Source organism: Globicephala melas, chromosome 10, assembly GCF_963455315.2.
Source record: "Globicephala melas chromosome 10, mGloMel1.2, whole genome shotgun sequence".
Taxonomy (NCBI): Eukaryota; Metazoa; Chordata; class Mammalia; order Artiodactyla; family Delphinidae; genus Globicephala; species Globicephala melas.
Genome location: NC_083323.1, coordinates 12209011 through 12232329, shown reverse-complemented (window position 1 = coordinate 12232329; position 23319 = coordinate 12209011). Strand labels below are relative to the sequence as shown.

At 49.0% G+C, this 23319-nt stretch overlaps 2 protein-coding genes across 6 annotated transcripts in view; both read left to right on the top strand.

The window, feature by feature from the left end:
• Positions 1-5201, top strand: part of HMGXB4 (HMG-box containing 4) — a 31668-nt gene extending 26467 nt beyond the window's left edge. For all 4 annotated transcript variants that reach the window (XM_030856130.2, XM_030856126.2, XM_060306410.2 and 1 more), the window contains 2 exons: positions 2472-2594; positions 3098-5201. In XM_030856130.2, the coding sequence (XP_030711990.1) occupies positions 2472-2594; positions 3098-3142 (168 nt within the window). In that variant the 3' untranslated portion in view covers positions 3143-5201. The remainder of the gene's footprint in view (positions 1-2471; positions 2595-3097) is intronic.
• Positions 5202-8637: 3436 nt separating this feature from the next.
• TOM1 (target of myb1 membrane trafficking protein) overlaps positions 8638-23319 on the top strand; it is a 44997-nt gene continuing 30315 nt past the window's right edge. For both annotated transcript variants that reach the window (XM_030856134.2, XM_030856132.2), the window contains exon 1: positions 8638-8795. In XM_030856134.2, coding sequence (XP_030711994.1) covers positions 8744-8795 — 52 coding nt within the window. In that variant the 5' untranslated portion in view covers positions 8638-8743. The remainder of the gene's footprint in view (positions 8796-23319) is intronic.

Sequence of the window (23319 nt, the reverse complement as noted above, 5' to 3'; positions counted from 1 at the left end):
CCCTGTGCTATACAGTAGGTCCTTGTTGGTTATCTGTCATATATAGTAGTGTGTGTATGTTCATCCCAAGCTCCTGATTTATTTATATTTTTATTTAAATAAATTTATCCATGCTTTCACAATGATGTCCTCGATATCACAAGTGAGATACTCTAATCTTTTTTCTAATATATCTCAAAATGGATTTATATCAAATAATTAATGTTCACCTCTACGCCACCTGAAATTAGTAAACGTACTACACTTTAAGGAACACTAATTTATACAGTTTGCTCATTTAAAGACTGAATACCTGAAACCTAATGAAATTAACTGACCGTTATTACAAGTTTACACAACTCGCTGTGACCGAGCACAGCTTGCCCCACTTCTCAGCCTGCTCTCATTCTGCGGCTTTGTGCCACCTGAAGCAGTTACAGTAGCGCTCGAGAGCAGAGAGTTAGGGGGTCAGGAGAGGCTCTGTGAAGGGGATGTGGAGTTCCAGTGGGACCTGGAAGGATAAGCAGGACTTGGTATCACGGAGCTGTTGGAGAGAGACATCGTAAACCAAGAGAACATCTGCTTCTCGGCCCTGGAGTTTTCTGCAGAGATGGGCCAAAAGAGACCCAGTGGGGCTCTAGACCCCCCATTCCCACTTCAACCAGATCTTTTAGCTGTTTTATATATTGGGGTTCCACTTAACGTTTTATTTCCAGAGGGGTTTATTGCTAAAATGATGAAAAACTAGAAGATCCAATGCATAGGGTAGAGGAAGGCTGAATATTAAGGGCATAGTCCAAACTACAGAGGGAAATGACTGCTCAGGAACTACTGGAATTTTTTGAGTAGGGAGGAATGATCAGAGCTCTCATTTGGTTTTCACTGAGAATATCTTCTATTTTAGATTGGGAGTGAAAAGTGACCAGAATTAGGGAAAAGTTATAACAATAATCTAGACTAGACATGACAAAGATTTGAATTTAACAAATATTTATTGAGAGCTTACTCTGTGCAGAACCCCAGTATTTATTGGAAGGATATAAAAATGAGTATGACTTGGTTCCTACTCTCAGGTTGCTTATTGGGAGAGTCGAACATAAAATATTAGCTATCATTAACTGTAGGGCAAAAGTATGGAATAATATTCCTAATTGCTGTCTTCCGTTGAATGCTCACTCAGGCAGCTTTGGTTCAGAGTGCTGTACATGGATCCTTTCCTTTAATTCACACTGCAACTTCGTGAAACAAAATTTGTGTTCCCTTATTTTATAGAAGGAAAAACAGACTTAGGTTAAGGAACTTTCTCTAGAGTTTAGCCCATAAGTGCTGAAACAGAGCCTTGAGTTTGGTGGTATGACCTCAGGGTCCATGCTTTTAACCCTTTGCTGCCTGCCTTGGAAGTGGGGGGAGACATTGGACAAGGAGAATGAAGGGAAAGAAAAGTCAATGGTGGCAAGGCCTTGAGACTGGGCAGATGTGTGAATGGTGGTGATTTTAGCAGAGGAAGGGATGCTAGGAGGAAGGGTAGGTTATTTCTCTTTACCATATGTTGAGATTGAGAAATATCCAAAATGAAAGCCCTAGCAGGCAGCCAGAAAGGCAGTTTTGGAGATGATGATGTTGGTAATAGTAGTAATCATTATTGATACTTTCTGAGCACTTCCCAGGTGCCAGGCGCCACCCCAGGTACTTGATGTCTGTTGTCTCACTTAATCCACTCCGTGCTACAGATGCTGTCAGTACTGTGTTTTTCAGGCACAGTATAGAAAGCCGCTTGCCCCTCTCGGTGAGTGGGATATAGCCAGGTTCTCAACCCCGCATCTCAAGCCCAGAGCTCATTCTCTGAAGGACGCTTCTGTGCTGCCTTCCTAGGTGACATATCCTCACAGTACTTCTGGTTGAAGCAGATTATACAAGAGCTGGGCAGCATTATTTGTAGCAAGCAATCTTATTTGCTATGTCTTTGAATCACAGAGATATAAACAATATGCATTTTATAAGTTAAATTTTAAAAAGAACAGAAAAGTGGTATCATCCACTATCAGAAAAGCCACATATGTGAAGTGTGTGTGTGTGTGTTTGTGTTAAATGTTAATGTGTAGAATTCTCATGGTTATCACATTTGAGCTATATTTGTGGAGTTCATAAGAAAAATACTTTTGCATACATGATCTCCACAAATCTTCCCAGCAGGTCTCCAGAATAGATGAGGCATTTTTTACGATTTTTCGATATAGGTTTTTTCGGGGTTTTTTCCTACTGTTCCTAAGTGACTAACCTAAGGTCTCACAGAGAGTACAGTGGATTAGGAATATAGAAAGGAAACCTGGGAATGTATTCTTATCAAAGCAGAGACCTTCCATTTCTGCCACAAGTTTCATAGAACCACCCAGGACTTAAAGAACCGTGCAAGGAACTCACCCAGAGCCTGGAGGGAGCCTCAGGAGTGTGAGTCAAGCTTCAGTCCTCTCCTGTCACGCTCTCCTTTTCAGGGCATGGTTGCTGTGTCCGGCAGTTTGTCAGTGCTTCTGGATTCCATCATCTGTGCGCTTGGCCCCTTGGCGTGTCTGACCACACAACTACCTGAGTTGAATGGCTGTCCCAAACAGGTCTTGGTGAGTTTCCTTGTTTCCTGGGATTTGGGGGCCAGACCCCTTGGGAGCCAGAGAGGCCCTGCCTTCATGAGCCCTGTGAAGCACAAGCCCATAAGGCTTCCTGGATACAGCGTTGCCATAGGCTGTCGCCCCGTGAACATGACACTGAGTGTTGAATGCCTGCCAGGCCTTCAGTGAAACAGCAAACACGCCGTTTCCTAAGATTTCTCTCCTTTGGAGGGAAGCGTTGTAGCCCTTAAGGTACTGCACCTCCTGTGTTGCCTGTTTGCTCTTCCAGAGACAAAGAAAGTACAGGAGTCTCCTGCCTCTATTTTACTAGGGTTAACGGGAGAAGCCAGCAGAAAAGCTCCCAGCATAACAGACAACGGCGTGACATCTTCTCTCTCCCTGTTTTCTCTAACTCTAGATTTTCTTTCTCATCTCTCTCCCTTGAATAAAGAAATATGTCTCAGGGAACTAAGGTAAAATACTCTTCAGCTGAACCTTTTTCCTTTGTTTTGCAGTCAAACACACTAGACAACATTGCTTACATCATGCCTGGACTGTGACAGCAAAGACTCCTGGGACAGAAACCTTATCCTGCCTGTTGCTGGCTTGTGTATATGTGACTGTTCCAGATCCCTTCACTGGCATCTGGGTGTAGGTTTTAAATTTTTATATATATGCATATATATATATATCTATATATATAATGTATAATATATACATAGGACTGTAACTACTTTGCTTTTAATAATTTTATGAAATGGCAAAGGTTTAGCCAAGAGGAAACCTTGGCGTGAATATGGGCTTGGGATTCTTCTACTGTGGTGGATAAATCTGCCTTAAAAATCAGTGTAACTTGGGGGCTGGGGGCTTGTTCTGGATGCCAAGTGCATCGCTTTAAGGTCAGCTAAAATGTGATTTTTTTCCAAACTCAGTTGTACCTCCAGACCCATCACTGACCATTTGCCTTACCTGTCTTACAGTCTGAAATGTAATGGGAAAGATTATGGGAAGATGTCAGTTAACTGAAAGTACAAAGCTTTTCAACTTGAAGTGACCTAGGTGGGAAGTGATAACATCGTTCCCATCTGAAAGTTATTGCGATGGCTTAAGTTAACTTAGTAGGGGGTTCATTCCAATTCCTGCTCTACCAGTGTCCATGTCGCAAAACTTATTGTAGTCATTGGTACCATTGGCAGCCTCAGCCGGAGCCAAGGAGATTTGTGAGCCCTGGAGAAGGTAAAGCTGTCAGTGCCACCAGTTGAATGGCCTGTATTGTGAGCTGACCCAGAGCATTTGGTCTGCAGAATTAAGAGCTGGTATCTTCCATTGGCCGCGTCAGCTTAGCTCACAGTTCTGCTGCTTAGCTGCTTGGCGGGTGTGGAAGGTGAGCTTTGCCCAGGCTGATTCCTGGGTTCATCTCATTGGCTCCCCTGCTGGGCAGATACACAGCGTTCTGCATTCCACACATAAGCGAATTGCGAAAAAAGTACTCTGTTCTCATGTAGGGTTATTTATGTGCGTGTGTGAATGTGTGTTTAATTATGTGTATTTAACTCTTAAAACTCTCCTAGATTTTAATTTATCCTGTAAATTTCTGTATATATAATTTAAAAACAAGAGCCTCCACCAGCAACAGCATGTGGAAGATACAGATTTGTCATTTCTGCCTCCCTTCCTTCCTCTGGTCTCCTCTGCAAACTCCAAATCATCTACACTTTAAGGTATCGCGCCCCAAAAAGGAATCATTATGTTGGGATTCTAGTTCTTTAAAAATGAATAATGTCAAGAAAGTAAATAAAAAGGAATGTTACCATTCCCAGCTGCCCTTATTTCCAAAGAACCAGGCTTTTGCTTCCCAGTTCCAAAGAAAACAGTTGAGCACTTCAGTGTTGTTTTTAAATTCGGTTTGAGAGTCCACGTCAAAACCAAGCTCTGAGGTGACTGCTTTCTTCCCTTGGCCTGGACGGAGCACTGCAGCATCAAAGTAGATCTTGGAGGACAGTGCCGCCAGCCTATTTAATTCTGCTGCATCCTATTTAATTCTTTCCTTTTTTCCCACCAGTGTGGTCACAGGGCTGTGTTTCTTAAAGGTATTCTGGCTGCTTAATGCCTTTCTCACCTCAGAGCAGTTTTGAAATTTAACTGGGAAACAGAAGGAAACAGGAATTCTTGGGAACCAAAATCACGAAGAGCAGAAATCCTGGTTTAATTTTGTGTGTTAGCACCTATCCCATGCCTCCTCTGTACCCATGTCAGTTTTCTGTTTGACACAGGGTATCAAGGAAGGGCCTCGGAGACGTGGATTAGTACAGAAAGAAGTCAGTCCTACCATTGTCATTTGTACACATTAATGAAGTCCTGACGAGGACCTGCTTTTTGTTTGTTTGTTTTCCTTTAAAATCCAAACCTATTGTATTTGTATTTAAAATTTGTACACATTTGTATAATAATCTGTTCCTTGTGGTATTTGGTACTATTAGAGGAAAAACTTTGGATTCAGACCTTCTTGCAATTTTTATATCATTGTTTTATTTTGTTTTTTAAATAAATTCTAGCTGTTTGATCCAAATCCCATTACAGTTGTATAAAGAAATAAAATTTTGTACTTATATTATTAAAAATCACATTTTTAATATTTGTAGTCCAGTGTCAGCTATCTTTTCCCTGTTGCTAACGAAAGTTGCTATGAAATTTTAAACCTGTCTTTCACACTATGTCCTACCATAATTTTCTTTAAAAAAAAATCCGTTTGGAATAGAGGTCAAGTTTCTGATCATAGCCATCTTCCTAACAAACATCTTGCTCTGTTTCTAGTAACTTTTACGTTGCGGACTCTCATCTTCTCTCTTGCAAACTGCAAAGCCAGTGGCTCTGATAAGCGTAGCTCTATTCATTGGCAAATGAAATTGTCTGTACATTACATTGTTGGCCTAACTCAAGAAATACCTATGAGTCTTGTATAAGAATCACATCCAAATCTTGTGCTAAACCATGTGTTTCAGTACTGTCCTTACTGAGTGATGTTGGATTGGATAGGTCACTTAATCTTTATGGGCATCTGCAGTCTAATCTGTAAAATAGTGTTAGTCACTTCCCTGTCTACAAGCCTTGAAGCCAGCCAGCCTGACATGAAGTTTAGTAGTATTGTGAACATTCAATATATGAGATCAGACCTTTCAAAGTAAAAATTTCAATTCAAACACAAGGTTGTTAATAGTCATAAATAGCAAAATACTATGATTGGTTGAAAGGCTCACTTCTTACGGAGAGGCAGCAAAAATGAGACAGCTATATTACTGAACGACTAGAGTGATTGGCATATTTTATCACACTTACTCCTCCCCAAGGCTTTATGAATATTATCCCCCTTTACAAATGAGGAGACAGATGCAGAAAAGTACTTTTCCTGAGTTTATACAGCTACATAAATGGCAAAGCCAGAATAAACACACTGGTACAGTTGACCCCAAAGCTGAGGCTCTCTTCAACCCCAGGCCACTTTCAAAGTTAAATTGTGTATGTAATTCATCAGAATCCTTCCCCATTATATGCAGTCCTGAGCAAATGTGATTGTAGGAAAACTGTCAGACCTTTTCATTGTTCAAATGTCCTTTTGTCCTAGCTGGATTTTACTATACAGACCTCACTTTTCTTGTCATCCTGTTGTCTTTAAGCTTTGGAGGCAAAGTATCTTGATTTTTTTGTCTAAAAGTACTTAAAGGATATAATTATGTTACATTTATGCAATATGTCAATTTTAAAGGACTTAAAACATTTTTATCCTTAGGAAGGCATTAGATTTTTTTTCTTTTTATTTTTAACATCTTTATTGGAGTATAATTGCTTTACAATGGTGCGTTAGTTTCTGCTTTATAACAAAGGGAATCAGCTATACATATAGATATATCCCCACATCTCCTCTCTCTTGCGTCTGGCATTTTGATATTGATATTGCTAAAACACTTAAAAGGAAAAATTAAAACAGACTTTTTACTAAATGAGTTTGTTCCTGTTAGGAAACACTTTGAACACATAGTTTTAATTAGTTCTGTACTACATTTAATGTTTGCAATTTACATTCCTATCTATTGTATTGACAAAATCCACACACTTCCATTTCTAATATAATAGCTAAATAGCTTTCTGTTTACATAGAGCTATGATTTCACTCCCTGTTTGGGGGTATATGGTTTCTTACCATGAAGCATAAAACTTATGGCTGTTTTATTCTTCGCAGAAAGCCAAGATCTGCCCATAATCACTTTAATCTCTGCTTTTTTGCGGTATGTGGGCCTCTCACTGTTGTGGCCTCTCTCGTTGCGGAGCACAGGCTCAGGACGCGCAGGCTCAGCAGCCATGGCTCACGGGCCTAGCCGCTCCGCGGCATGTGGGATCTTCCCGGACCGGGGCACGAACCCGTGTCCCCTGCATCGTCAGGCGGACTCTCAACCACTGCGCCACCAGGGAAGCCCTGCCCATAATCACTTTAAACCAGAGTGGTGCAAGAAGGCAAGAACTTCTGGTTAAATCACCACCCAACATGGGGATGTTAAAGGTTGTTAATGGAAGAATCCAATGGAAAATCATGCTAAATATATTCCATACAACCAAGCAATATGTTTAAATGAAGAAAAACATGGAAGGTACCTGACATGAAGATCATCTTAAGTGTACATCTCCCCTTATAGTCCAAATACCATTACAGAAAGGTAGATTGATTTAGATTTTCATGCGTTAGTCACTGTGCTGCACAACAGTGAGAGAAATGGACATAGCATCCCAGCCCTCAAAGAGCATCTAGACTACTGGGGGTATGGGCATGTATTAACAGGTCTCATGAGCATTATTAAAACACTTCAAAGCACAGAAGTACATGACGTCCATAAAGCTTTTATGTTGTACGGTAAAGATGTCAGCCCCTATGACTGCTCAGATTAACGGAAGTGATTAAGATCTAATTCACGTTTTCTATCGTCCTAAATTTCTGCAATTTACTAGCCTTTCAAATTTAAAATTCACAGATATGCCCAAAAAATACTGAAGCATCCAGCAGTAACCCAAACTACCAAAGCAGTGGTTATTGTATCTTTTGGAGTGCATGTCATTAGAAGCAAAAAAAAATAACCAATAGATCTAATATTGGTATCTAATGAGTAGATGACATAGCTGAAACACAGCACACGAGAAGGTTGAAGATATTAGAATTACAAAGCTGCGAAGAGCCTTTGAGATTCTTAATTCTTAGCTTGGGGTCCACTGCTGCACCTCAGGGACCCCAGAAACTCCCTGAGGTCAAATTGTATCTCTGCCTTTTTTCTTCAGAAAGGCTCCGCTGCTTTCTACACTTTCTCAAAGGAGCCAGTGACCTAAAAAAAGAAAGGTCCTTGACCTAATTCCAGAATCCAGAGAAAATGGAAGCCCGCTGTTTGAATCACACAGTAAATGAATGGCTGAGATGGGTCCCAGGACCCACTCGTGACATCTGTGTGCTTTCTACCACCCTGGGCTCTAGCCCGTCCCTAGCTGCAATTCACTGAGTTGGCTCTCAGTGTCAAGGTGCCGCAAAACCCTTGGCCCTTCCCTCCTATTTTGAGGTAACGGAATCTGGATACATTTTGCAGCCGGGAGACCTCGATCTCAAATAGGAAGAGTCTTCTCTGGGCAGGGAGACAACAGGCCAGAGAGGCTGTCAAACCCAGCAGTGGGTGTGTAGTCATAGTGAGGTCCTAGAGGCTAAAACTAAGAGCGAGAGCTGGAGTCTCAGCTTGCCGGGTAACCTTACCCAAGTCATTTCCCTGGTCTAAGACTGGGTTTTCTGGGTGTGTAGAGATCAAAGACAACGCCCCTAATCCTTAAAGAGACGTGAAGGATGTGGCTTAGACCCAAGCGCCGCAGGCCCGCAGCCGCCCGACGTCGTGCGTGACGTCCACCGACGCCGAGTAAACCGCAGTGAGGTCATCGTCCTCCGCCTCGAGGCGCCGACCCTCCATGTCAGGGGCGGGGCCTGCGGCCGGCTCCAGACTCCCTCTGCCCCGCCCCAGCCGCGCCTCCTCGAGGACCGTCCGGCGCGTCACGTGACGGGTCCGGCGCTCGCGGTTGCTGTCAGCTGATTCCCCGGCTTGGTGGCAGTGGCAGTGGCAGTGGCAGCGGCAGCCGTGGCGATGGACTTTCTCCTGGGGAACCCGTTCAGCTCTCCGGTGGGACAGCGCATCGGTAAGTCCCCCGGGCCCGGCCCAGCCCCAGCGCAGGGTTCCGCGCCCGGCACCGGCCCCCCGGCGCGCCTCCAGGTCCCCAGTTACACACCTGAGGGAGGCAGGGAGAGGAACGAGGTTGGAGTGTCTCTGCCTGACCTGGCCCCGCCCAACCGCCCGCCTGCTTTGATTGACAAAAGCCGAGGTCCACTAAGAAGCCTCGGCTTGTGATGGATACCGACAGCAACCAATAGATAAAGAGAGAAGGCGGGTCCTGGCGGCCGCGACTCAGCCAATGTGCGGCTGCTAGGGTCGCTAATCAAGGGAGAAAGTTTGGGGGGTTAAAGGGACTGCGTGGTTTTGCAGTCCATGGGCCCCTCGAATGTTTCTCTCGTCGCCTCCCCGGCGCAGGTCGCGCCGCCTGGGCCCTTGCCGTCTCATTCCTGGCTCACTCGGCGCTGCGGACACGGATACCTGAGAAGGGCTGGAAGTCCATTCTCCAGGACCAGGAGACAAGGGCTTGGCGGCTGGGTTGGCGTCTTGCTGGGAGGGGGACAGGGAGCCCTGCCTCCCCCGGGCCGGGGCTAGACGCTGAGGAACCCGTTCCATGAGGAAGCCAGGCCAAAGCTTCAGGACGTGCCGGCCTTGGCCGCCCTCACCAACCGGCATCAGATGGACCGCATGGAGTCGCAGACTCTGAGCTGGGAGTGATCTTAGAAACCACCTGATTCGGTCTCCCTCATTTCTCAGTAGAGGGGATGGCCAAGCCCTGTGGCAGAGACACAGGCTCACTCAGAGCCCAGATCTCCTGCATCTCTCGCCCCCTATTGACGGGAGACTTATTAGTTCTGTGACGTTGCCTCTGTAGGGAGGATTCCTCACCTGTGATTAGGGGATAATAATGATCCCGACCTCCGTGAGGTTGTTGTGTAGGTTAAACTCGTTAATAAATGTAAAGGACTTAGCGCCTGGCACGTGGCCGATGCTATATAAAAGAAAGTGGTAATATTTATTATTGTTACTGAGACACTGCCAAGTGAGGGTCTCGAATTCCTGAAAATGGCTGGACAGTTGGTCTCATAGGCACTCATTTCTGCCCACCAACGCAGAGAGGACCCACAGGCCGTGGCCCAAACCGCTAACACTTCTCCAGGGCAGTCTGGGTGTGCCTCCTTGCATGAAGAAGCCCAGGGCAGTACTGTGAAACTCTCTCCAACTTTTTGACGGTTTTTAGCCTTAAGTTCAAACTGGGAAAATTGGATCTTTTAGACAAGATATTCTTTCCATTCTTACTATCTTGGAAGCCAAACCTCGCTTAAGTCTGTTGACCCAGCTCTGTTGAAATCGCCCTCGTGGCCATTTGCGGCTCTTCTGAGGTTTTGTAATGAAATGTCTTCAAGAGGAGGCTGTCAGTAGAGAATTTACACACCAGGAAGCTCCTGGATGAGAGAGGGGAAGCTGTACCTCTCAGGGCCACCTCCCTGCCCCACCTACTACACACACACACACACACACACACACACACACACACACACACACACACACATGCACAGGTGAGTCATTGTTTTGGAGCTGAAAAGAGAAGGCAGCTTGTCTCTCATCTTTATTTCTCTAGCTGCAGATACCACTGCTTTCATCACATGCCAAGTTTGAGACTTCCTACCCCTCCCCGCCCAAAAAAATTCCGGCTTTCACAGTCAGCCACATGTGCCTGAGCCTCTCTAGAAAAACTCGTCTGGACTCTGGGCTTTAGATGGTCAAAGAAAAGAGTTTCTTTTCTTACTCTGAAAGGTTGCCTGTCTTGGGCAAGAGATAACTCAGTCCAAAGAGTTACTAACCCTTAATACCTTAGAGCACAGAGCAAGTATTACTGCAGGAACAGTCCTTACCCTGGGGCTCTTGTGACCCAGGGCTCTCATCAGAATCCCCTGGAAGACTTGTTAAAGCATCGAAGGCTGGACCCCATCCCCAGAGTTCGTGACCCTGTAGATCTGAGATGGCCACTGGATTGGAAACCACACATTAAAACCCTCTGTTCTAGCCCATCCCCTTCATTTTATACAGGAGACTGAGGCCCAGAGAGAGGAGGTAGAGACTAGCACTCACCCAAGGACCCCAGTGAAGTGACAGGAAAGCTGAGATGAACTGCCCTGAGCCCCTGATATCTGAACCGAAGCTGAAGAAGCTCTAAAAGTAGGATTAAATGAAGAATGTCTGCCATTTGAGTTAATACCCTCAGTATTCCTTTTTTCTTTTCTTTTCTTTTTTCTTTTCTTTTTTTGATAAAGAGATGGCAACAGCCCTGATTGGCTGTGATTACTATTACTAATGACCTAGTATTAGCTGCTTGCATTTCTGTAAACTGCAGGGGTGAAATAATCTCTTCTCAAGCCTGCCAACTCCATCTCTCTGTTGAGAGTAGAGTCCTGTCCAGTTGGCAGCCCTGAGCACAGTGGGTCCTGACGGTGTTAATCAGGGGTGAGTGTCTCTCAACTCACAAAGTCCCCAGCCACCCACCTACACCCCTTTGTGCTTGCTGCTCCCTCTGCCTGCTCCCGGTGCATCCTTCAAAGCCCCGGGCATCGTCACCTCCTCCCTGAGGCTTTCTCTGACCCCTTCAGATCCAGCCATTGCTTTTGTGCCCTCCCATCACCCTAGCTCTGCAGGCTCCCTCACTGTCTGCCTTTGGGCTCTGAGCCTCTGCTCCTTCCTGGGTGGAATGGGGGTTATACCAGCATCCACCTCTCAGGATGGTTGTGAGAGTGAAGTGAGCTGCTCCGTGGAGAGGGCCTGGCACATTGTCAGTGCTTGGGAAACACCATTGTCATTTTTATTATTTTCACCGTCATCACACTAATATAGCACTGTCCCATTCTGATAGTAGTTGTGCATGTGTCTCCCCGTCTAGCCTGGGCTTCCTGAGGGCAGGTGCTGTACCTTACTGATCCAGACCCTTGGCTCCTAGCATGGTGCCTGGCGCATAGTACGAGGAAAGAAAGGAGAAAAGGAAAGTAACAGTTTGTGAGCAAATGCCAGGTGCCACGCTGGTATCACGACCCTGTTGTCGAACCCAAGTTCGTGTGCCCAATGCACAGTGAGGCTAAACAAACCAAACAGTTTGGAGCAGTGAAAGGTTTATTGCAAGGGCTAAGCAAGGAGAATGGGCTGCTTGTGCTCAAAAGACCCAAACTCCCTGATGGTTTTCAGGGAGGAGTTTTTAAAGGCAAAATTGGTTGCGGGGTTGGGGGGAGTGCAGGGTCTGTAACTTTCCTCTGATTGGTTGGTGGGGAGGTGACACGATGGTGCTCCAGGAATCTCAGGCATCAACCTTCTGGTTCCCTCCACTCTGGGGTCTGCTTGGGCAGACCTGAAGTCACCATCCTCCCCCTGGGTGGGACCCCTAGGTCCAGCAGAAGAACTCAGAGATTTGTATCAGATTGTTAAGTAAATCCCTCGAGGAGGAGCTGGGACTCTGCTTTATCGCTGCACCAGTGTTTCTTGACTGCCTTTCCTTTGTTTCTGCCTTCCCTCCCTTCCCTAATTAGTAACTGTTTGAATCTGCACTTTGGCACTCGGGGAGATTTAGGAGGCTGAAGCCTTTTTCCCACAAACAAGAAATAAGGAAGGGAGGGAAGGGGGACACGGAAAAGCTTTTGTGCCCGGAAGGACCCCACAGGGTCCCGCTCAGTTTCAAAGCCCCCTTCTCTTTGATATTCGTCAGGACGAGAAAGGGAATAGTTTTGGATGGAGAGCTTAATCAGGAATTCGGCAGAGGACGTCGGTTTTAGGGAGACTCAGTTTCAACCCTGCAGGGTTTTGCTATTTTTTCCCATGTCACTAAAGGTAAGTCTGAAGGCAGGTGTCACTTCCCAAGGTCTCACAGCTCAGTAGAGTCTCTGGCTGCAAAGCTGAGGTCCTCTCTCGTCCCCTCACCACACTGCCTCTGGCTGATCAACACCTGTTTGGAATATGCGGCATCCCAGCCCTCCAACATACAGTTATCGTTTGACCCACAGACTAGCTTTTCTGATTGCAATGCACCCCTGGACCTGTGCACATTTCCACGTCACTCACCTGTCCACTAAAGAAAAATATGCACAACCTAAAAGTTGAGAATTATGTTTCATCTGGAGACCTTACTGAGGATTACAGCCTGCGAGGCAGCCTCTCAGCTAGCTCTGAGGGACTGCTCCAAAGAGGTGAGGGAGGAGCCAGGACATACAGGAGTTTTTGCTGGGGGGAAAAGAAAGTAGTCAAACATAAAAAGATTACTGCTAATCACAAAAAACAGACATCTCAAGTTAATGATTTTAGTGCTTTCCTCTGTGTGGGAAGATGCAAGAGTCTGGGCTTATTGAAATCAGCCCTTTGACATGCATCTTCAGTATCTAGTGCCAATATCCTGTTTTTCTCCATCCTGAATTCCACTCAGGTGCACCTTTGGTGAGGGGAGGGTGCTGCAGTGGCCAGAGGCTTGATGGCCACAGCTGCCTTTGTTTACAGAAATGGCGGGTGACGTTTTTTGCGCACACCCTTATCTATCAGGAGAGCTTCCCATTTCCCGTGGGCAGCAGCCTGGGGCTGAAAGGATCCCAGATAGCTGAGTACTAGCTGGTGTTGACACAGCCCTCTTCTTCCAAGGATTTAAAAACCCTTCCCAGGTATTCTCTGAGGACAGCCCTTACTGGCTGTGTCTTATAGAGAGACGTCAGAAGGCAACCCAAGAACCCCATATTCCACTTCAGACTGTCGGCTCACCCCTGGCCCTTTGAACTAGAGATGCAGGTGACTCAGGAGAGCAAGCCGCAAGCAGCAGAGACTATAAACATGGGCAGTGCCTGGGGACCAGCCCCAGGCAGCGGGTGCGGGAGAACAAGATGGACCAGGCGGAGAGCCCAGAGCCTAAGACTGAGTCCTGGGCTGGACGGGAGAGGTGAAAGGTCGGGGAGAGCCACGCTTAGTTCCACAAAGGCCAAGCCAGGGCGGCCACCGGAAGGCATCATAGGTAAGAGACCATGGGCATTAGCAGGAAGAGAACACCTCGGGCCCTCGGGGCTGCCATTTTGGGAGTGATGAGTGGAAACCAAACTGGACACTCAAGCAAGGTTGTCAAGGGGACACCAGGCGGGGCGGCAGGAGACCTGGGTCCAGCTGCAGTTCCACTGCTGACTATGTCACACTCCTTCTCCCCTGCCTCCCTTACCTGTCACACAGAGGTGCCACCGTCCTCCCTCTGTTTCCCAGAGAATTGAACAACTGAGGGGACGATGAGGACAGGAAGGATTGATGCTGGAGGAAAGAAGCACACGGCTGGGCATTGCAGAGGGGCGATAGAACCAACTGCACAGGCTTAGAGGGCAGAGTGGCCGGTTGCCAGAGGAGCTCAGTGCCAGCGCCTTTCACAGTGGGCCTGGCTGCCTTGTTTGGTGGTGAGCTCCCTAACCCTGGAGGTATGAAGGCAGAGGTTGGAGGGGAGGGAGGCTGTAAGGAGGATGCTGCATGGCTGGCAGGGTAGACTAGACCAGGATTTGCAGACTTTAAAGGGCCAGATAGTAAATATTTTGGATTTTATGGTCCATATGGCCTCTGCCGCAAATGGCTAAACTCTGCCCTCAGAGCACGACGGCAGACAGACAATAAGTCAATGAAAGGGCGTGACTGTGTTCCAATCAAACTTTATTTATGGACGCTGAAATGTGAGTTTCATATAATTTTCACGGGTCATGAAATTTGTTCTTCTTTGGATTTTTTTCAACCATTTAAAAATGTAAAGACCATCCTTAGCTTGTGGGCCATGCAAAAGCAGACTGCATTTGGCACGTGGGTTTATAGTTTGCTGACCTCTTAGCCAGAGGCAGAATGATTAAGTTATTTGTTCTTCAAACTGGGGTCCCAGAGCACCCCTGTCAGAGATGTTTGAGGATGCTCCAGCCCTGGACCCCCTGAGTCAGAATCTCTACCGCTTCCCACTCTGTGCCGTGGGGAGCCCTTGCATCTTGAAGCTCCAACTCCTTGATCCATAAGTGCTGGCGCCAGGTTAGAACCCAGAATTTCTGTCTTAAGGATAACAGGGACAAATGTCTAGAAAGGGCTTTGTGTCAGCTAGCCGCATGCTACACAGTAAGGCATCCAGGATGTGCTCCTGAGTCAGGCCAGGTGGTCTGAGTCCTGGTTTATCCTTCCCCTGCTTTGTTACCTGGAGCAAGTTACTTAACCTCTCTGTTCTCCAATTTCCTGTCTAAAAAATAAGGATAATGATAGCACGTATCAGTTGGGATTGCTGCGTTGCTGTGTTGGGAAATTGTAGTATTGTCACGTTGTGAAGCATTCGGCCCGGTGCCCGCCAGACTGTAATTGTCCATAATTGTTAGCTGTTGTGATTTTTTACCCGGTATTATCATCATTGCTGGGATGTAGTCTAAGTTCGAGGCAGAGCCCAGGTGCCCACCCAGGGCCCTGGCTCCAGCACAGCCTCTGTCTGGTCTTGGTGTCACTGGGAATGAGCAGTCGCAGGCTGGGTGGCAGCCACAGCCACAGACAGGTCAGGTTTCAGGCTGCGGGGTGGAGCCGGTTCTCACTTGGGAATTAAAGCCTTTGCCTGACCCTACAGATGGAACTGGTGAATAGGTTTTGTTCCCTCCCTGAGCTCAAAGAAATAAGAGTAAAGTCCTGGAGTTCCGTCCTTCTGGTTTCAGAAAAAAACAAAAACCCTCAGTGTCTTCTAATTAGCTTGGGACCATCACCCCGTGAGAAGCAGGAGGATTCAGGACAAGTTAACTCTTTACCTTCTTACCAAGGAGGCCTCCGTCTAGGCTAGCACTCTCCAGACTTCTGCCCTTCGTGTACCACCTTTATGATATGTGTCTGCCCTTCATGTACCACCTTTAGTTTTATTTTCAGAGTGTTTTCCTTTTGTTCACTCACTTTTTAAATTTGACCTTATCCTGTGTAATTATATCCTGAAATCATGACTTTGATAAGCTAGTTTGTGTTTTTTCCCTTCTACTCGACGTTCAAGTAAATAGGTAACTCTAAAAATGTCTTTACGTTTGCCCATGAGCGCACCTAGCATGTTCCCAGGTGGCACGTTTTGACCACGGGGACGTCAGCAGTCTGAATAGGGTCAGAGCCTAGACCCTGCATCAGAAGATGTGGGTTCAAGTGCCAGCTCCTCCCCTTCCCAGCCGCATCCCGCAGGCAAGTGACAGAACCTCCGCCCCCACGGAGGTGGGAAGCTTGACAACTGAGAAAGCACCAAAAAGTGCCACAGAGAGCCAAGCAGCTGTGCAACACCCATGGGGAGCACCTGGGCTTTGCTCCTGCAGGGGAGGTAGAGAAAGGAAGGAGGGAGCTGGGGGGGGGGGAGGAGCCAGCGAGGCCACACAGGCTGAGACCAGGAGAACTGAAGGACAGACAGAGGTGTCCCCTGTACCAGTGGAACTTGTTTGTATTGATGCAGGATAAACCCTTGGGGTAGTTAACTTCATGTATCAACTTGGCCAGGCCATGGTACCCAGATATTTAGCCAAACGTTAATCTAGATGTTTATATGAAGGTATTTTTTAGATGAAATGAACATTTAAGTCAGACTTTGAGAAAAGCAGATGACTGTCCGTAGTGTGTGTGTGTCTCATCCAATCTGTTGAATAGAAGAAAGACTGGCCTCCCAAGAAGAGGGAATTCTGCCAGCAGATGACCTTTGGACTTAAGCTGCATCTGTCCTCTGGGTCTTCAGCCTGCTGGTCTACCCGGCAGATTTTGAACTTCCCAAGCCTCCATAATAGCACGAGCAATTCCTTAAATCTCTCGATAGGTACGTACATACCTACATACATACATTTGTCAGTAACATCTTTTACATTCGTGAGTTGGGGGAACAAAAAAAGAACGTCATATACACCTTGGCCAGCCCCTTCACGCCTCTCTACTTTCATGGCCTTGCTCCTTCTTACCTAGATAGTTTTTTAAAAGCCATCCTTCATCTAACTGAAATTTTCTTCAGTTAGGTACTATAGTTAGTTATATCAACTTTAAAATTGTGGGTTGCCAAAGTTATGCCTCTGTAAAGTATTTTAGAGTTCCTCCTGTGGCCTGTGGTTACAAAATGGCAGGGGAGAGGCAGCCAGGGCTTTGAGGAAGGATGGCTCAGCAAGTTAGGAGACGGATGGAACTTTCCATGCTAGGTCTGGAAAGAGCTATTCGTTTGGAAAATAGGCTTCAGGACAGTGCTGGCTGGGGAAAAATGAATGGCTTCTGCATGTATGTGATTTAAAAATCTATTTTATGGGAATGCTTGAAATTTTCACACAGTGATTTTTAGGTTGATATTTTTGTAGTTGGTAACGTTTGTTTTGGTGTTAGCTGTTGTGCTAGGTGGGATGCAAAGCACATGAAGTGCATTCTCTCATTTCCTCCTCACATAACGCTGGAAGGTGAGTGCTTTAGTTATCCCTATTTTGCAGGGGAGGAACGAGGGCACAGAGGGGTTAAGGAATTCATTCAGGGACACACAGCTAGTGAGTGCTCCAGTCAGGACTTGCACTGGGATTTGTCTGTGTCCAGATCCTACTCTCCTAACTTTCCCGCCTCATTGCTTCCCCTTAGAATTGAAAGGGACCTGGCGGGTTTCCTTTAGAGTGAAAATGTCTGGGTTCAGGGTCCATCTAGGATGAGTTTGTTCCTAATGGTTCTTTCTGTATTTCTCCACCCACCACCCCAAGCTTCAGCATATTGGTTTCCTCCTCTTGCTAGCCCCCACGTAACAGAGAGCACAGGTGAAGGCACCCTCTGGTGCTGCCTCTGTTATCAGGAGAGGAAAAACTTCCCCAGGAGCCACTGGGAAGAAAATTCCACCCACACCTCAGTGGCCAGAACACAGGGCCTCTTCTGGTTGCAAGGGAGGCTAGAAAAGCTAAACAATGTGGGCCAGTGGAGAGTGTCTCTCACAGCAACAAGCTCTGCAGGAGTCAGTTCCATGCAGTAGAGTCGATAAACATCCAATGTAGTCACAGGGTGAATTAACACAAATACCATATCCCATGTGGGCAGGTGAGTGGGTTCCCACCCTGTTTCCAGGAGGACAGCACAGCTGGGTGGTGTCCCAGGTCCCAGGGGGATCGGTGGGAACGGTGAAGGCTCTAGCAGTCACTTCCAGAATGGAGTGGTCACAGGAACTGAGGATGGTAACGTGGAGGTCAGATGAAGGAGGCACACGGTGCTTTTTAAAAACATTCGCAGGACTGCTGAGCTGAAGAAAGATTAGGATTTCTGCACAACCGCTACTAAGGGATCAATGAGGCCAAAGGGTGGGAGTACTTCATTTAAATTAAAGTGCTCTAAGGGCTTACGATCGTGGTGAATACGGCCTCATCCTTCATTCAGTCATTCATCAAACACATCCTGCAGGTTTTTCACAGGCCCGGTCATCCTGTGTGGTGTAGAGAATTCAAGGACTCACAAGCTGTAACCTCCACCCTTGAGCTCACAGCCTAATGAGAGAGACGTAGAAACAAAGAAGTAAATGCTATAGGGTTATTGTAACACTAAGCAGAGCTTGTGGTTGTGGTGTGCGCAGAGTGCCGTTGGCCCAGCGTGGAGGGGAAGGCCCTCTGGGGGTCAGGGCAGGCCCCACAGGGAGCAGCGGGCAGAAGGCCCAGGCGACGGGAGGAGGAAGCGGGGAGAGGGCCGGTCTGCACGCCGCAGGCTGCCACCAGGCTTCGGGGTACCTCGGCTGCAAGTGACCGAGAGACAGGCGAGCCGGCCCCACGCGCTGGGCTTACTTGGCAAGAAGTCGGAAGGTCGGCAGTTCCAGGATTGGTCTCACAGATCCACGATGTATTGCAACGTCCAGGCTTTTTCTTTCTCTGTCCTGAATATGTTGGCTTTGTGTCCTGAGCGTGTCACCTCGGCCCGAGCTCCAGGCGCCGTGCTCTCATGCTGGCTCCCAGAAGAGAGGACAGAAGGAGACCGGGGGGTGGGGGGGTGGACAAGGCTCTCCCCTCCCCGACAAGGCCCCGCCGACACCCTGTACTCCCCAGGGATCCGGACTGGGTAGCTCACCCACTCCTGGACCGGGCTCTGGCAAAGGGGAGAGGGGTTGCTGCTTTCGGTGGGGAAGAGGAAGGAGCGGCTGGGGGGCAGGCTAGGGGGTGTCTGTGCCTGATTCCCTCTGTCTGGCTTTGAAGACTGGTCTGCCAAGCCATTGGCATCATTGCCTTTCTCCTCCAGCTGCCTTGCTCCCTCCTGACCCTCAGCCTCCCTTGGGCTCCTGGATCTTTCCCCGTCTCAGCATGGCCTTTTCTCCCTCCTTCAGGTCCTTCAAACTGACCCTCAGGCCCCTCGTCTCTGCTCTTCTTCCCGTCATCCCTGAGGTTTCATCACGGATTCATTCATTCAGCACGTGCTCTTCCTCTACCAGGAACGTCCCTCCTCACCTTCCCCAGCCTGGCAGCTTGTGCTCTGTGCTCAGTTCAGTCGGCACCTCCTCACCGGAGCCTTCCCGGTTCCCCTGAGGTGCTGACCCCCTGCTCCCGGCTTCCACAGCGCCCCAGACTGACCTCAGTCACATCACCTGTCATTTTGCACTGAACACGCCTGTCCAGCTGTTCTCACTGACCGCTGTAGGGCCTCCCTAAGGGCAGGGATTCTCTTCTCCCTCTTTGCCTCTCTAGCACCTGGCACAGGGCACAGGCCTCTCTAGCACCTGGCACAGTAGCTGCTCCGAGCGTGTCATAGGATGGAGAATAGATTGGCGGGAAGAGGGCATCTAGGAGGCAACTGGGGGGCAGATGGGATAAAGGGGTACTGGGCAAGGGATGGAGGCAGCTGGTGGGTGGGGGGAGTGGAGTCGAGCAAAAGGGTGGGTACTACTTACAGCAGATTCCAAACAGCATATCATTTCGTTCATAAATATTTCAGCTTGTCTCTTAAGGGCATGGAATAGGATTCCCATGTAGGAACCAACAAACAAGCCATAATCACAATACCATTACACACTTTAAAAAAAAATTATGCAGATGTGTTTTTTAAAGCCTGAAAACAGTAAAGACTAGAAGGAAATCTCCTCAGAGGTTCACCATGGTTCCTTTGAGTGACGTTAGTAGGTGGCCGTTACACTGGAAAGATGACATTCCATGAATGTGGACTAAAAACAAAACGGCTGTGGGCACCTTTGCAGGGGTGCCAGTCATGGGAGAAGGATCTCGAAAGAGGGCCCCCATGGGAGCTCTGGGTAGAGCTGACGCACCGTGTCACTGCTTTCTTGATCACGGTCAGCTAACTCCCATTCTATCCCTATCCCCCGGGTGGGTGAGCCCTGCCCTAGACCTGGTCATAGTCAAGGTGGGACTAGGGCTGCTATCGGCCTTGACCTTTAAGACAATTCCTTACTATTTACAAACCATATTTCATTGAATCTAGAAAGAAAAATCTACCAGCTGAGCTCTGACAGGTCATCGTTTGTAAGAAACATCCCAGTATCAGAGGGGCTCAAGAGTGGACAAGGGGGGAATTCCCTGGCGGTCCAGTGGTTAGGACTCCACACTTTCACTGCCGGGGCCCAGGTTCGATCCCTGGTCAGGCAACTAAGATCACGCAAGCCGTGTGGCGTGGCCAAAAATAAAAGAAGAGTGGACAAGGGAGCTTAGGGTCAGTGAAACATGAGGAATGTTCCCCGGGATGTGGTGGGGACAGGTGCTCAGCACTGAACTGGGGCGGCAAGGGGGTCTGGAGGCTCGGCCGCTCCTTCCGCAGACGTTGGCTGAACCTCTACCCTCCTTCCCACCAGAGGGTAGGCCCCGGTGAGACAGAGATGTCCCCGGAGCTCAGGGTCCAGCCGAGGCAGGCGGGGGCAGAGCAGAGGGAGAGCACACGGGTCCAGAGGCCCCCGGGCCCGTCTCTGCATCCCTGTACTCCACTGCCAGGTGTGGGCATCAGCTGTGCCCACACGTGGTGGCGGCTGTAGGGCAGTAACAAGAGGTCCACGCCACGTCCTGCGCAGGCTGACATCTAGCGAAGGCCGGTCATTTGGTCGCTGTTGTCCACAGTGTTACTGCCGCAGTGTGGGATGAGGCCTGGCACGGTTTGCCCAGTTGGAGGTGACACTGCGGGGCTGACACTGGGGTAGGGCCTTAAAAGCCGTCCCCATCGGCTCGTCTGAATCTCAGCCCCTCTACTGTCTCAGTGCCTGCTCTTTTCCGTCGGGGCATTTTTGCCGTCTGTAATGTCACTTGTGGCCGCCCACCAGACTGTAGACTTCCCAAGGGCAGGACCTGGTTGGTTTTGCTCTCTGACGTCTCCCAGGGCCTACGTGACACATGCTGAGCGTGTTCGAGAGGCACGTAATCTAGTGGTTAAGGGTATGGATTTGGGAACCAGACCTCTTTGGGTTCAAACCCCTGCTCTGCAACGTACAAGCTGTGTGACCATGGGCAAGCCACTGGCCTCTCTGTGCCCCTCAGCGTACCCATCCTCTGCCTTAGGGGCTGTGGTGAGGGCCGGCGGAGCTGCTGTGAAGTGCAGAGCCCCGTGTTTGGTGTGTGGTGACAGCCCAGCGAGTCAGTGTGGTGGGCCGGTGGGGGGTGGTCTCGTCATCACCTGTGAACCAGTGCCGGCCTGAAGGGGAGCCGGGCATCCCAGGCAGAAGCCCCAACGCCTGAAAGAACAAGGTCCGCAAAGGGAGGGAGAACAACACAGTGGGTCGGGGCTGAGCTCAGCCCCAGCTGTCCCTCTCAGCCCCTGAAAAGGTCCGGTTTTTGACCCTCAGGCAGTGGGGGGTCATGGATGACATTTAGACAGAGAAAAGCACTGGTTGGATTTATGTTGAAAGAGGAGAGTGTGGAGGTGACGGTCCAGGTCTGGGTGGGAGACAGTGCCTAAGCCAGGGCCGTGGCCGTGATGATGGAGGCGTTGAGCAGCTGGAACCCTCAGCTGGAGCCCCGGTGAGTGAACATGCAGGGTGGTGGGGAGAAGGCTCTAGGCTGTTGCCCTCGGGCTGACCTGGCAGGAGGTGGTCAGTGTGACTCACATCCACAGTGCTGACCACGGGTCCCCTGATTGCCACGGAAATGGCTTCCTGCAAAGCAGGGCTTCCCCAGTGGCCGAGAGGGCAGGCTCGCCAGATACCCAGGGTGCCCCCGAGGATGCGCAGGCTGACACCAGGGCCCCAGGGCTGGAGAGTGTCTGGTGGCCACTCTTTGCTGCTCTCGGTCCAAGTCACAGTCATGGGACTTAGCAGTGACCCGTCGCTGCCCTTTAGCTGACACCATACGTACATTGTCTGGCTGAAGAGTCCCAACACCTGTGAGGGAGGCAGTCAGTCTTCTCCTGGTTTCACAGATGAGGAAACCGAGACTCCGAGGCTCGGATCCTTGCGCGTGGCGTCCGAGTTCAGAGGTGGGGCCAGGCTCATCCCACTCCAAAGCTGCGCCACCGCCCAGCCCAGCTGTGCGGGCACCAGCCCCACGTGGAGAGGACAGAGCAGACAGAAAGACGCCCGGGGACTCCATCCACCGCCCGCCAGCCCCCGACGACAGCAGGTGGTTTGCAGGGCCCAGCTTCCTCAGGAGCTGGGGACAAGGGCAGGGCCTCCAAAGGTTACTGCCAACAGCCCAGAGCTGGACAAGTCAGCGGGCTGTCTTTTAGAACTGGTAACCATTGTCAGTGTTTTTATCCCCCCTTCTTAAAATAGCCAGCTGAGTTACTTTCGTGGTTAAAACCAAAAATAGAACACATATCCCCCCTTCCCGTCTTTCGCCCATCTCTACTCCTCTCGTTTGTTGTCTTGTCTCGTATCACGACTGAGTCTGGACAGTCCTTCGACTTCTCCCAGATCTGAGGGGCGGGTCTGGGTCCACCTCTCTTCTGGACTGATCAGATGGCTCTTGTCTCTCTTCTGCCCTACCTCCTCTTCCTCTCCACCACCCACACCTATTTAGACTGACTGAAGCTCCCCCCTTTCCCCCGACTCCCTCCAAAAAACTCCATCCTCTTAATGGCTCTGCCCACGACTGGCACTCAGGACTAAAGAACTTGGCACCTGTACTCAGGTTAGCATCAGACTCGCGCTCCAGGGGTCCTGACGCATCCACCTTGGTTCCTTGGGATGGCTTGCCTCTTACTCATAAATGTCCCAGCTGCCCCCTTAGCAGCCCGCTGGCTGTTCCAAAATGATCATAATCCCTTCTGAAACCCCGCCCTTCTCTCCCACAGGAGAAGGGAGGCGCCCATCGTTTTCAGCGGTCACTGGGAGAGGTCATAGGGGATCAATGGTGGGACCACTGAGAGGGCTGCTAGTGGAGGAGGGGGCAGATGGCCTGAGGGGTCCAGGCGGATCCTTCTGGAAAAGCAGAGCTCCCTGACTCCTGATGGGAGGCGGGGGCAGTGGCATCCACAGCCATCCTCCCTTTCCACCATGTGTGACCTCTCCAGGCCTCAGGTTCCTCATTAGACAAGGGCAATAGTGTAGCCTTGTAGGTGTGAGGGTTGAATCACCTTCTTTACATAAACAGCTAACAGCTAACAAATGCTTGGTGTTACCTAGCATCTAA